This window comes from Bombina bombina, chromosome 4 (assembly GCF_027579735.1).
Source record: "Bombina bombina isolate aBomBom1 chromosome 4, aBomBom1.pri, whole genome shotgun sequence".
Classification (NCBI taxonomy): Eukaryota; Metazoa; Chordata; class Amphibia; order Anura; family Bombinatoridae; genus Bombina; species Bombina bombina.
This window is the reverse complement of record NC_069502.1, coordinates 829069615-829085496: the sequence shown is the minus strand read 5'-3', so window position 1 is coordinate 829085496 and position 15882 is coordinate 829069615. Positions and strand designations below refer to the sequence as shown.

Below are 15882 nucleotides of genomic sequence, written 5' to 3'. Positions count from 1 at the left end.
GGGTAAGATGAAGTTAGGATTAGTGAGATGGTCTCGGTGAGCTATAGTTAGGGTTAGTTAGAAGGTCTGGGTGAGATGATCTGGGTGAGGTGAAGTTAACCCCTTAATGACCACAGCATTTTTCCATTTTCTGACCGTTTGGGACCAAGGCTATTTTTACATTTCTGCTGTGTTTGTGTTTAGCTGTAATTTTACTCTTACTCATTTACTGTACCCACACATATTATATACCGTTTTTCTCGCCATTAAATGGACTTTCTAAAGATACCATTATTTTCATCATATCTTATAATTTACTATAAAAAAATATAAAATATGAGGAAAAAATGGAAAAAAACCACACTTTTTCTAACTTTGACCCCCAAAATCTGTTACACATCTGCAACCACCAAAAAACACTCATGCTAAATAGTTTCCAAATTTTGTCCTGAGTTTAGAAATACCCAATGTTTACATGTTCTTTACTTTTTTGCAAGTTATAGGGCAATAAATACAAGAAGCACTTTGCTATTTCCAAACCACTTTTTTTCAAACTTAGCGCTAGTTACATTGGAACACTGATATCTTCCAGGAATCCCTGAATATCCATTGACATGTATATATTTTTTTTTAGAAGACATCCCAAAGTATTGATCTAGGCCCATTTTGGTATATTTCATGCCACCATTTCACCGCCAAATGCGATCAAATAAAAAAAAATGTTCACTTTTTCACACATTTTGTTACAAACTTTAGGTTTCTCACTGAATTTATTTACAAACAGCTTGTGCAATTATGGCACAAATGGTTGTAAATGCTTCTCTGGAATCCCCTTTTTTCATAAATAGCAGACATATATGGATTTGGTGTTGCTTTTTGGTAATTAGAAGGCCGCTAAATGCCACTGCGCACCACACGTGTATTATGCCCAGCAATGAAGGGGTTAATTAGGGAGCATGTAGGGAGCTTGTAGGGTTAATTTTAGCTTTATTGTAGTGTAGTAAACAACCCTAAGTATTGATCTAGGCCCATTTTGGTATATTTCATGCCACCATTTCAACGCCAAATGCGATTAAATAAAAAAAAAAGTAAAATTTTTCACAATTTTAGGTTTCTCACTGAAATCATTTACAAACAGCTTGTGCAATTATGGCACAAATGGTTGTAAATGCTTCTCTGGGATCCCCTTTGTTGAGAAATAGCAGACATACATGGCTTTGGCGTTGCTTTTTGGTAATTAGAAGGCCGCTAAATGCCGCTGCGCATCACACGTGTATTATGGCTAGCAGTGAAGGGTTAATTAGGTAGCATGTAGGGAGCTTGCAGGGTTAATTTTAGCTTTAGTGTAGAGATCAGCCTCCCACCTGACACATTACACCCCCTGATCCCTCCCAAAGAGCTCTCTTCCCTCCCCCACCCCACAATTGTCCCCGCCATGTTAAGTACTGGCAGAAAGTCTGCCAGTACTAAAAAAAAAGCTATCCTTGATAAAAAAATAAATTAAAAAAAGGGCATATTTACATATGCTGCTCTGGAGGATCCCCCCTTAGCCCCCAACCTCCCTTATAACCCCGAAACAGCTCTTTACCCATCCCCCTCTAACTTATTAGTAGCCATCTTTGGTACTGGCAGCTGTCTGCCAGTACCCAGTTTATAGTAAAATATGTTTTATTATTTTTTTTTAAATAATTTTCTGTAGTGTAGCTTGCCCCCCCAAAAGACCAACCCACCACCCCTCCCAGATCTCTCAGATCTCCATATATTTAAATATATTTGGCAATCACTGCCACTTTTCTCCCATCATTTTTCTGTAGTGTAGCGGTTCCCACCCGCTTCCTACCCCCACGCGCGCCCCCGGCGTTCCCGCCCACGATCCCGCCCCCCTCCACATCATACGGCCCATCGATGGCCGCCCACCCGCCTCCCAGACTGGCTCCCACCCACCAACGAAACCGGCCATCGATGTCCGGTACAGAGAGGGCCACAGAGTGGCTCTCTCTGCATCGGATGGCCAAGGGGGGTTATTGCAGGATGCCTCGATGTTGAGGCATCACTGCAATAACCGGAAAGCAGCTGGAAGCGAGCAGGATCGCTTCCAGCTGCTTTCCAGACCAAGGACGTACGCCACACGTCCTCGGTCATTAACTGTATTTTTTTTGAGGACGTGTGGCGTACGTCCGTGGTCGTTAAGGGGTTAAGGTTAGAGAGATAGTCTGGGTGAAGTGAAGTTTGAATTAGTCAGATGGGTCCGGTGTATCAGAGGCAGCACAGTAAATAGGACCAGTGTCACATGACATTCACCAGCAGCTTTTACCTCTCCGGTCAGCAGGCAAATGATGCTCAGGGCCTGACTCAGGAACTGCTCTGCTATCTGCTTCCTGTATTTGTTCATCTTGTTTACATCAGTGACTGAGTCAGATTTTATAAATGTGACACCTACAAAAGAAAGGAAAACAGCAACATGAGAGATGAGAAATAATCTGAGCTCTTCCTGTATTTATATTATGGTAAAGAACCGATTATGTCATATAAAACATGTTTGTTTATTTTACTTATGCACAATCTAATACTACACATATGACCAGCTGCATGTAGAGCAAGTAATACATACAGTGATAAAATGTGACAATATTTATAAAGCATGAGTCAAATGTTATCAGAGATACATTAAAAGGGACACTGTACCCAAATTTTTTGTTTTGTAATTCAGAAAGAGCATGCAATTTTAAGCAACTTTCTAATTTACTCCTATTATCAATTTTTCTTCGTTCTCTTGCTATCATTATTTGAAAAAGAAGGCATCTAAGCTTTTTTTTGGTTTCAGTACTCTGGACAGCACTTTTTTATTGGTGGATGGATTTATCCACCAATCAGCAAGGACAACCCAGGTTGTTCACCAAAAATGGGCCGGCATCTAAACTTACATTCTTGCATTTCAAATAAAGATACCAAGAGAATGAAGAAAATTTGATAATAGGAGTAAATTAGAAAGTTGCTTAAAATGTCATGCTCAATCTGAATCACGAAAGAGAAATTTTGGGTACAGTGTCCCTTTAATGTAATAGCATCTGAAAAGCAAGAGGTTGGCTGTATACAGGAATATGCAGAATAAGCCGATATGTCATGAAGCAGATGTAAAATACTGAGTAGCTCCCTGGATCACAGGATTTGTTAAAGGGACAGTCTGCATCATTTTTTATTGTTTAAAAAGATAGATAACCCTTAACTACAGGGGTTATCTGACCCACCAGACTGTGGCCCTGAATCAGCCTGTCCTGCCCACACACCACCCAGACTATGCCCCTGAATCAGCCTGTCCTGCCCATACACCACCCAGACTGTGCCTCTGAATCAGCCTGTCCTGCCCACACACCACCCAGACTGTGCCTCTGAATCAGCCTGTCCTGCCCATACACCACCCAGACTGTGCCTCTGAATCAGCCTGTCCTGCCCATACACCACCCAGACTGTGCCTCTGAATCAGCCTGTCCTGCCCATACACCACCCAGACTTTGCTCCTGAATCAGCCTGTCCTGCCCATACACCACCCAGACTTTGCCCCTGAATCAGTCAGTCCTGCCCATACACCACCCAGACTGTGCCCCTGAATCAGTCAGTCCTGCCCATACACCACCCAGACTGTGCCCCTGAATAAGTCTGTCCTGCCCATACACCACCCAGACTGTGCCCCTGAATAAGTCTGTCCTGCCCACACACCACCCAGACTATGCCCCTGAATCAGCCTGTCCTGCCCATACACCACCCAGACTGTGCCTCTGAATCAGCCTGTCCTGCCTATACACCACCCAGACTGTGCCTCTGAATCAGCCTGTCCTGCCCATACACCACCCAGACTGTGCCTCTGAATCAGCCTGTCCTGCCCATACACCACCCAGACTTTGCCCCTGAATCAGCCTGTCCTGCCCATACACCACCCAGACTGTGCCCCTGAATCAGTCAGTCCTGCTCATGCACCACCCAGACTGTGCTCCTGAATCAGTCAGTCCTGCTCATGCACCACCCAGACTGTGCTCCTGAATCAGTCAGTCCTGCCCATACACCACCCAGACTGCGCCCCTGAATCCATCAGTTCTGTTGGTGCATGCATGGGACAATAACCCTGAATCAGTCTGTCCTGCTCATGTCCACCCAGACTATTGATTCAGGGTCATAGTTCTGTTGGTGCATGAGTAGGACAATAACCCTGAATCAGTCAGTCCTGCCAATACACCACCCAGATTGTGCCCCTGAATCAGTCAGTCCTGCTCATGCAACACCCAGACTGTGCTCCTGAATCAGTCAGTCCTGCCCATACACCACCCAGACTGCGCCCCTGAATCCATCAGTTCTGTTGGTGCATGCATGGGACAATAACCTTGAATCAGTCTGTCCTGCTCATGTCCACCCAGACTATTTCCCTGAATAAGTGTATCCTAGGATTAAATATATAATGATGCTTAAATCTGTGCAATAAAGCATCACATAGATTAGTAATAGGGTTGCACCGATACCGATACTAGTATCGGTATCGGTGCCGATACCAAGTATTTGCATGAGTACTTGTACTCATGCAAAAGGCACAGATACTTAAACCGATACCTCCAAATCCTACACATACGCCATCTTGTGGCATTTTTCAAACTGGATGTTCCCATTTCATTTTAAGCTGGAGTGGAGACTTAACTAAAAAATTGTTCACTTCTGTTCTGCTAATACAAATTGCTGTCATTTTTATTATTGTACGTTTGAGAGCAGTGCCCCAAAAGCTGCTACTATACAGCTGGAAGCCTACCTGGGAGAGATCTCTGTACCTCATTCAGACAAACCCCTGACGTACTGGGCAGTTAATAAACTGAGATTTAATGGCCAAAAAAATATCTTTATGACCTGTGCAGTAGTGTGAAAGTGAAAGACTGTTCAGCTTAGCGTCAAACGTCCTTACTAATAAAAGAAACAGACTTATAGCTGAACATGCAGAGATGCTTCTGTTCCTTAAAAAGAACTTGCCAATAACTTTTGAAAAATTACTCTAATTGCTAGATTGCCTGTTATACTGCTAGTTCTCATCTTGCACAACTATGCTCAAAACATACTGTACTCTGAGGAACATCCTTAGCCAGGGCTGGACTGGGAATAAAAAGCAGCCCTGGAAAAATATGAAGACCAGCCCTATTTTCTGTTGAGTCAGTAGAATGCAAATGCCCAATTTTTCTCAAAGGGGATTACTGGGATACTCCTTCCCCAATATTATTTTCAGAATTAAATTATATTACTTTGTATTAGGTACAAATGTCAGATTGATGAGTTATATAGGCACCTTACAACCCAATTGCATCCAGTAATCACCCCTTTAAATTGTAGCTTTCGGGGGCGGAGTCTGGAGCAGCAAGGGAATGGCTTCTTAAGCTGAGAGCTCCGTGCAGGAGAAGGAGAATAAAGGCAGAAATCTGTGCTACAGGCACATCAGAGTCACAGAATGTGAGCGTATGTGGTGCAGAACATCCAGACACTACTCTACAGACATCGGAGCAAAGACTCTTTCAGTGTTAAGCAAGATTTAGTGGAGACTTCTGACAGGAAGGCCGGTCGCCATTTTCACAGCCCACGTGGAGAAACTTTCTTAAGAAAAGGCTGCAGCGGCTGCAGAACTCTATAGCGGAGGTGGGTAAGAGGCTTAAAATCATAATAAAGGGTCTCAACCAGAAGGAGACAGATGTAAATAAGCGGCAAGTGAAGGAGGAAGAGGGTGAGGTTGGCTTCTGCAGCTCTTAAGCTACGGAGTGATAAAGGCCTAGCTGACACAGACCTGCATAGCAAGGGGGTCTGGATAAATAAACAGAATAGCTTCTGGGGCCACATAACCTTTAATGGGAGACATAGCTACAATGAAAAAGAGGGACATTTACAAAGAATGAACCGGGGGAGATAGAGGATACAAACAGTAACAAGCTGCCAGGGATAAGAAAGACAAAATTATACAAACTCTGCATGCTGCAGTTATATTAATGCAGTGAATGAGAGATGTCACACAGGCCCATATAACTTATATGAATACAGAGAGAACAGCATGGTGAACTTTCCCTAGGGATAACTATAGGGGAACAAGCTGCTTGTTTTAATATACTTGGGGCCCTGAAGGATCCACTGAAAGGGTCAAGAAAGACAGACTGTGAGAATGTTTATTAATGTGTTGGAGGAGAGGAGGAGGAAGCAAATCCCACATCTTGTAACAGCAAATATGTAATCTCCCATATACTTGAAACTGTGAAGGAAATTATGATTTAAACAGTCTGCAACTTGTCATTACATATAGCACCCTTCTCCCTGGCTCTACAGTTATCAACTCTATACTCAAAGGAGTAAATATACATTACTTGTCTATTTTTGCCTGTTAGAAGATAAAGGAGGAGGTTTGGCCTGTGATACCGCTAAAGGACAGTACTTATAATTCTTACATTTGCATCAGTGACGCGCTAAAATGGCTGCCAGAAAGAATACTAAGGTGAACCCTCTAAGCAAACAATCGGCCTCTAGCCTCTTTTTCAGACCCGCAAAGGGGGATAAAGCCTCTGATATACAAGCACAGCATTCTGATGAAGAGAGGGATATGGATGAGCATCCCACAGAAGGGACAACAGATACAAGGCCCATAACTAAGGCTGATTTGGATCACCTGGTCTCCAAGCGGGACATAAATACGAACTTTGAGAAACTTTTGGAAAAAATGGAAAGCTTGCAAAACTCTGTGACCAATAGTATAGCAGAGCTGAAAAAGGAGGTAGTAGATTTAGGATCTTGAGTAAACACCCTAGAGGAAAGCGGAGACTCTATGGTGGAAGGTCTAAATGAAATGACAGAAAAGGTCTCCTCACAACAGGCGGACATTGAGGATATATATGACAAGCTGGAAGATTTAGAAAATCGGAGCCGCAGATCTAATCTGCGGCTAAAAGGAGTCCCAGAATCAATTGGCCCTAAGGAGCTGAGTGCATATTTGCTCAACCTTTTTCATTCCATCACTGGCTCAGCTGGAGAGGAGAAATTCCAGATGGAAAGATCACATCGGGCACTCAGGCCCAAGCCTAAGGGGGAAGAACCTCCCAGAGATGTCATCATAAGGATGCTACGCTTTCAAGAAAAGGAAGAAATACTGGCTGCAGCAAGGAAGAACCCAACATGTTATTCAGTTCTTCCAGGATTTATGCTTGAGGACACTACACAGAAGAAGCTCTCTTCGGCCTTTGACTTCTTTAGTAAGGAAAAATCAGGTCCCATATAGATGGGGGTTTCCTTTTGCCCTCCACATAACGTGGGAGAACAAGTCATTCTTCATTAAAGAACCGTGGGAGATTCCAGAAGTATGTCGTAAGCTAAAGATGGAGCCTCCGGATCTTTCACAACAGGGAGGTCCCTCAGATCAACTCAGTCAGGGGAATAAAACCCGACAGAAGCAATGGACCAGGATACCAGAAAAGAAACGGAAAACTTGAGGAGTTTGGGTCACATCAACAAAAGATGAAGAGGAAGGACACGTCCCTTATTTGGGTACACCCCCTTTTAGAGGGGAGGAACTCTATGTGATTACCTGAAGGTTATTAAAGAAAGGGACGATGGATAGATAAGTATACTAAAGCTGTATTCACTTTATGTTTCCTTTTTTCTTTCTTGTTCTCTAAGGAAATAAGGGTTGTAAAGTTTAATGTCTTGTAGGAGAAGGTTGGGGGGATATGTTGATCACCATGTGGGCCCTTGAACATTGGGCCATACTTGTAAGTTATGACACTATGTTAGTTAAAATACAATGTAACTGTTAATATTAGACAAAGTCTGTCTTCCAGTGAGGAAAAAGTAGGGTTATTTTATCACAATTAGTTGCTGATCCACTGACTATACTGTAAAGGGAAAAATGTAAATGACCTCTTAATGTTTTATTTGTTTCTGTACATTCTAATATCATATCTTGCCACAATAACTATTTATGAATGTAACTGCACTTAGGTACAATATGTGGGGGAGTCCTAAAAGGACCAAAACAGTTTATGTTTTTGAAAGTGTTTTTTATTGTTATTTAATGTGTTTTTTTTTATACCAGGTGTTTCCTAGTAAGTATAAGATGGCAGAACAGGAGAGAAGACGAGGTGAGAGGGTGATTCAGGTGTCTGGGGGCAAGGAAGTAGGAGGGGGGTCTCAGGGCGGTGAGAGCTTGGTTGACGTGATAACTATATGGGACATACTGAAAGGTATTGGGAGAAATGGCAATGTCACATAATTTAAACTTGATTTCTCATAATGTTAGGGGACTTAATACAGATAATAAGAGACGCACTATCTGAAACTAAAAGCAAACATTATTTTCCTTCAGGAAACACACTTCATTTCCCAGACAATACCAAAATATTGGTCGCACCAATTTCCACATCACTTCCACTCCACGACGGACGCAAAAAAAAAGGGGGGTGACAATATTATTACATAAGTCATTAGACTTTATCCTGGACAAAGTAACTAGAGATAAGGAAGGCAGGTTTGTAATTGTTCGGTGGCACGATTCAGAATATCAAAATCACATTATGTAATATTTACGCACCTAATGAGACACAGAATACCTTTTTTCGGCAAATATCACATCATCTCACCCAGTGGTCACAAGATAGAGTCATTTTAGCAGGGGATTTTAATGTATCTATGTCCTCTTTCTCAGGGGGGGGACCCAAAGGGATGACGAGTAAACAACACAGGCACAATGCTATTATTAAGTCCATTAGATAATCACTGGGAGCTCATAACCTTATAGACTCTTGGACGGCAGTAGGCAATTCCAAACATGACTATACATACTACTCGCCGGCACACCAATCGTACTCAACATTAGACTATATATACGTGAGTCAAATCATGACTCCTAACTTGGTTGCATCAAGCACACAGCCGTGCGTTTGGTCAGACCACTCCTTAGTGACTTTGGAGCTATCGGGTATAATAAACTTCACACGACAAAGGTCGTGGACATATAATGCAACACTCCTTAGGAATCCAGAGATACATGAGAGAGTAACCAAAGCATTGAAGGAATACTGGCAGATAAACGTGGGGTCCACAAGCAACCCTCTAATAACATGGGTGGCACACAAGCCCTTTATGAGAGGCCTATTCATTAAAGAGAAGTCGATGTTGTTGAAAAAGTCATCACAATTAGTTAATGCCCTCCAGGGGGAGGTTGAGACACTTGAGAGAGAGCATAGACGTACCTTATCAACTAGGATATATAAGACCCTCCAGTCCAAAAGACAGGAATTATCTAAAATCCTAAATGAATTCTCTATCCGAGCGGCTTTGAAACTGAGGGCGCACTATTATGTATATGCGAATAAGCCTGACAAATATTTGGCGTTTAAATTAAGGGAGAGAACTAAATTTTTTGCTATACCTTCCATTCAGAAACCAAACAGTGCTCCCACCTCAAACCCTCAGGAGATAACTGAAACCTTTGCCCAATATTATGAGGATTTGTATGATGGGAAAAAGGTGGCTTCGGGGGACCTTACGACACAAATAGACAATTTTTTACGACAGGCTGACTTACAGGTAATCCAGGACTCTGACCTTACACAACTTAACGCGAAAATTACGGCCATAGAAATACTGACGGTTATCAAAGACTTGAAGACAGGGAAAGCAGCGGGCCCCGATGGTCTTACAGGGGAAAATTACAAATTGTTCGGTAGGCCACCTACTTACATTCTGCAATGAAATCCTGGCAGGGGGGGAGCTCCCTAAAGAAATGCTACAAGCTAAGATTGTGGTAATACCTAAGGTGGGAAAGAATTCGAAACTTTGCCAAAATTATAGGCCTATATCGCTGATAAATACAGATCTTAAAATTTTTACAAAAATTATGGCGAATAGATTGAAATTGATTCTTCCCTCCCTGGTTCATCAAGACCAGGTGGGATTTATCAAAGAGCGGGAAGCCCCAGATAATGTGCGGAGAATAGTGACCCTAATAGACTACTTAGCGAAAACTGAGACTCCAGCATTACTACTATCACTCGACGCGGAAAAGGCGTTTGATAGGGTGGACTGGAACTATATGTTTAAAGTGCTAGATAAAATGGGATTTCAGGGGGCCTTTATAAAAGCCTTAACAGCTATATATTCAAATCCAACGGCGGTGGTGGGTGCCGCAGGTTATACATCGAGGTCCATAGATATCTTGAATGGGACTCGTCAGGGGTGCCCGCTATCGCCGCTCTTATTTGCCATTTGCATCGAACCGTTAGCAGCGGTCATTAGACAATCAGGGGAGATATCGGGTGTACATTTGGCGGGGGGAGACTATAAGATGACATTGTTCGCCGACGATGTCTTGTTGACGCTGACCAAGCCCCTAATCTCTTTACCTAACCTATATGACATTCTGGGGAAGTTTTCAGAGATTTCAGGATATAAGGTTAACATAGACATATGCGAGGCCCTTCCGATCACCCTTCCCCCTCATACCAAAAAAACAATGGAATTGAATTTTAACATCTCATGGGCAAAGGTTCACATCACTTATCTAGGGGTGAAATTGAACGGGAATTTCTCAGATTTATACCGATAAAACTATGTCCCCCTCTATAAAGCTATTAGGAAAGACCTCAGTAATTGGAAAAAGGGGTAGGTTCTCGTGGTACGGGAGACTGTCGGCTTTAAAAATGAATGTGCTACCTAGGATCATGTACCTCTTTAGAGCGGTACCGATTGCGGTCCCCTTGACAGACCTGCAGGCCTTACAAGTAGATCTACTCCGCTTTTTAAGAGGAGATAGGAAAGCAAGAATAGCAGCACAAGTGTTAAAGCAGCATAGACAGGTCGGGGGTGTAGGAGTCCCGAATCTAGTAGACTACTACTATGCCTCTAGGTTAGCACAAACTACCATTTTAGAGAAAAATCTGAAGGAAGTCATTTGGCCACGAATAGAGGCTGATATAGCTGGGTGTGAAAACCAGCAGATATTTTGTGGGACCCCCACTTTGAAAGCAAAAACGCTGACGTATAGATCCCCTGTAACATGTGAGACAATACATTTGTGGGACAAGTTTACTAAAACAATGAGACTGTACTCTCCTCAATCCTTATTGATGCCAATGAAATTCTTAATGCCCCGGGAACTAAGGAAATCTGTGGGGAAATGGGAAAATAAGGGATTATATAGGGTGGCGGACTTTCTAGATGGAAACACAATACTCACATTTAACCAGATCAAAGATAAAGTCCAACCATATGTGGTACACTGGTTCCTCTACTTACAGATCTCGTCGGTTATTACTAAATACCTGACTAACAGCACTGGCCGGTCCCCGACCATGTTGGAAAAGATTTGCAAAAACCCCTCTAGAGGAAAGCATCTGATATCACAATTATATATATTGCTTCAGGAGATGGGAACTGTCTCTAAGTCTTCCCTGATGGAAAGATGGGAGAAAGATATATTTGTGAGACTAGGGAGAAGGGAAAATGGGATGACATCCTATCGGAGGTGGGTAGGGGAATGCTGAGTGCAGATATGAGAGAAAACTGCTTGAAAGTAGCTTTCAGATGGTATCTTACTCCTGAGCGGACAGCGCACATGACTTCGGATAGGACAGGGACCTGTTACAGAGGTTGTAAGGAGAGAGGGACATATAAGCATATGTGGTGGGACTGTCCGAAAGTGCAACCACTGTGGGGTGCGGCTCTCGGAGTTACTCAGCAACACTCTAGACGAAAACATTTCACTGACGATAACTCAGGCACTACTAAACGAAAGAAATAGAGCGTTTAACTCAGCGATCAATACTTTCATTAAGACTCTCTGTACATGCTTACGGATATGTATAGCCAGGCATTGGAAGGTGGGAGCGCCTAGTTGGGGGGTAGGTAGTAGATTAAATTAAAGACGCCTACACAATGTCAGAACTAGCAGCATGGTCTCAGGGATCTAATGAGCAGTTTCAAAAAATATGGTTTTACTGGATCTTGAGAAAGGATAACTTCTTATAGATTTGCTGGCAGGATCAGATGTGAGAGGGTTGAAGCTGAGGAGGACGGGAGAGGGGAATAGTAGAGAACCCCAGACACCCACACCTAAATACTTATGCAAAGACAATGTATTTAGCTAGCTGTTGATACAAGAGTATTGATTTTGCCAGGATTTAGCTATGGGCCTTGGAAACACCTGGGGGGGAGGGGGAGGATTTCGTGGGAGTTATAAATGTTTTGAATATAATGTTTGAAGTTATGTTATTGGACTTGCAGGGATTGAGATGGGGCAGAGTCTTTATATTATGGACTATGGGAAATATTGACTTTGTCCATCTTTAATCACATGATTTGTTCTGTATTATGTCCAATGGAAAATGAATAAAAATGTATTTCAATTAAATTGTAGCTTTCCAGCCCCAGCTGCTGCAGCTATTATTTATTGCAGTTATTAATATATGTTATTGTAATATTTATATTTATAAACATGTTCTGTGAACTTTGTGACAACAAGCACATAAAACTGTTTTAGTATTAAAACATGTCTTTTGAGATACAGTTCATAATTATAAAGAAGCAATCTTAAATCATTAGTCTGTATTGTGCTTGGTAAACTGTCATGACATAAAAAAAAAAAGTATCGGTAATTGGTATCGGTGAGTATTTGAAAAAAAGTATCGGTACTTCTACTCGGTCTTAGAAAAATGGTATCGGTGCAACCCTAATTAGTAAAATTACAAAATCCAAAAGATGTATTACTACACTTGCTGTAAGGCTGCTTCTTATACCCAGTACCCTCTGTACAGATGCGATTGTGCTTCTGTTCACAACTTCATATCATTATACAGACATTGCTCTTTGACAAAGGGTTTACTCGTAATATTTAGTTAAAATGTTTCAGATCACCTTTTCCTGCTCTATTAATCCCACAGTGTATTTCATACACCTTAAATAGATAGGGAAGTCGAAATAAAACTTGCATGATTTAGAAAGAGCATGTCATTTTAAGACACTTTTAAATTCACTTCTATTTTCAAATGTACTTTGTTCTCTTGGTATCCCTTGTTGAAAATGAATATGCACATATCCTGCACTAGTGGGAGTTAGCTGCTGATTGGTGCCTGCACACATTTGTCTCTTGTGATTGGCTAACTAGAGGTGTTCAGTTAGCTGCCAGTAGTGCAATGTTGTTCCTTAAGCAAAGGATAACAAGATAATGAGGAAATTTTGATAATAGAAGTAAACTGAAAAGTTGTTTAAAATTGTATGTTCTATCCAAATCATGAAAGAAAATTTGTTTGTTTTTTATACCTTTAATAATGAAAAAAAATAACAACCACTTCCTCACACTCTAACCCCTCTCACACATAGCCCCCTTCTGAACATCTAAGCCCCTCTCCCTCACACACATATCTCCTTAAGGGACACTGAACACATTTTTTTTTCTTTCATGATTCAGATAGAGCATGCAAATTTACTCCTATTATCAATTTTTCTTCATTCTCTTGGAATCTTTATTTGAAAAAGCAGAAATGTAAGTTTAGAAGCCAGCCCATTTCTGTTTCACGGCCTAGCTGTGCTTGCAGATTGGTGGCTAAATGCACCCACCATTAAACAAGTGCTATCCAGGATACTGAACCAAAAATTGGCTGGTTACTTAGCTTAGATGCCTTCTTTTTCAAATAAAGATTCCAAGAGAATGAAGAAAATTGATAATATCAATTTTCTTAATTCTCTTGCTATCTTATTTGAAAAAGAAGGCATCTCATCTAAGCTAAGTAACCAGCCAATTTTTGGTTCAGTATCCTGGATAGCACTTGTTTAATGGTGGGTGCATTTAGCCACCAATCTGCAAGCACAACTAGGCCGTGAAACAGAAATGGGCTGGCTTCTAAACTTACATTTCTGCTTTTTCAAATAAAGATTCCAAGAGAATGAAGAAAATTTGATAATAGGCTTTCATTTTACATCTTGGCAGATATCAAAATGCATCTAAAAAGGACTTCCGTTTGGGGGCGGAGCCAACAGGTAGCTGCCGTTTGCTTCGATGTCCAAGTTTATGGGAACCTGAAAATCACCATTCAACCGAATAATACCTTGCCCTGGCTCTGCTAGCCCTGGGCCGGTAGATGATCCTAAGATTTCGGTTGGAAGTCTAAAAATTGGCAAGTTTTGTGCTTTGTCGCTGAAGCGCTCCACTCTGTACCGTTCTATCTCAGACCTGCACCCACTGGACACCCCTGCTTATGCCGCCTCTGCACTATTGTTTTTTTCTCTTCTGCTTAAATAGAGGTAAATATGATGCCCTAAGCAGACGGACTATCTACAGTGTGGCTGCAATATAGAGGAAGCTGGCCTGATTGGCTGTAAGGCGCTTTGAACAGTCACTGCCTACAGCACGCGGACAAGGAGAGCGGAGCCTGCCTCAAAAGAGCTTACACAATTTTGCTCCTGCTTCGTGAGGCTTCCTGGAGCGTCGGCGGGGGATAGGCAAATCCTACGGCCCCCGCCCCCTCTATCGCAAGCACTCTCACAGTGAGTTGGAAAACAAAGTATCGGATTGACAAGACAGGACTCCCGGAAGGAAAGTCTCCCCCAGGACCAGACCTCAGGTAATACTGACCTGGTGCAGTGCCTGATCATAGCCGTATTGCTGGGGAGGAAGTAAGCCGCGTACCGCACTGTGTCTGGAGTAAGTGCCGGGCCTGCAATTACAGCTATGGGAGGACTCCTAAGGCTCCGATAACTCCTGGGGCACCTTGAAGACTCATCGGAAGCGTGAGTAGAATTGGTACAGTGTAAGAGTGGTTGGAGGAGTGGTTAAGTCTTGTACGCTCCCTGATACATATAATACTGTGGAGGCTATTGCTGGACGGTAATTTAGGTATGTGTATGCAGATGTATGTTTTGCCTCGATATACTCAAGACAATCTGCCTAATTCAAGAAAAATATTTCAGTAGGTACCCAGAGAATAATCATTAGAAGGGCAGAGCTGAAATAAGAGCTTTGTATGCCACGCTTTTCTGAGTCCTATAATATATTGTTAGATTTAGACTTGTGCGGATAACACTTTGTCCTATCTTGCTTGTCAACAAACAAATTTGGGCTATTGTAAAGTGCGAGACATATGCCCAGAGTAGCTGTTTTAAATGTGGAGGGCCTCTACATAACAAGAGCCAGTGGATACAACATTGCAAGTGGGGAAAGTGTTTTATTCAAGAGTTACAAACTGTATTGTATCAAGAGTCTTATGGGAAGTAAAAATCAGACTTTCAAATTATTATAGAGGCAGCTGGTTAAGGCATAGTGAGCCCGGCTTCTCTAGATTGGGTTTACGTGGCAGCAGGTTCGATAAGGCCACTTGGAAAATTCAAGGAAGGACTCTTATATTGTCTGGGGTCTGTTGCCTCGTTAAGGAGAATGTATTGAGGAAAGCTACATGTGCATTCCACCTCATATAAGTTTTGGGATAAAAGGAAAAACAAGGTCCAAAGGACTGTGAGCTTTTTTGTTTGATCGAGAGAGCCCACAGAATTGGGCCTCTCAGAGAAAATAGTGCAATTTCCAAACCAAGGCCCATTATTTTTAAGTTTGTCAATTATCAGGACAAGATATTATTTTTGACCTATTATAGAAAACTTAATGCCCTTAATATTAATTCTCATAGAATTTGGATTTTTCAAGACTTCTCTGCCGAAACCAGGGCTAAGAGAAAGGAAATGGCCCCTTTTTTTGATAAATTCTTGAAAGCTGAATGTAACGTTAGATTGGTATACCCCGCCAAACTTATAATTAATAAGGCAGGAACCTCCTATGTAGCGAATAATAGTGAGGAAGCTTTGTCTTTATGCAAAAAATGGATATCCAGTGAGCAGGTATCATAAGTAACGGGAACGTTA

General features: G+C 42.0%; 1 protein-coding gene across 1 annotated transcript in view; it reads right to left on the bottom strand.

Moving 5' to 3' along the window:
* Positions 1-15882, bottom strand: part of LOC128657158 (oocyte zinc finger protein XlCOF7.1-like) — a 67025-nt gene that overhangs the window by 42425 nt on the left and 8718 nt on the right. The window contains exon 2 of the mRNA XM_053711400.1: positions 2294-2415. Within this exon, the coding sequence (XP_053567375.1) occupies positions 2294-2371 (78 nt within the window). The 5' untranslated portion in view covers positions 2372-2415. The remainder of the gene's footprint in view (positions 1-2293; positions 2416-15882) is intronic.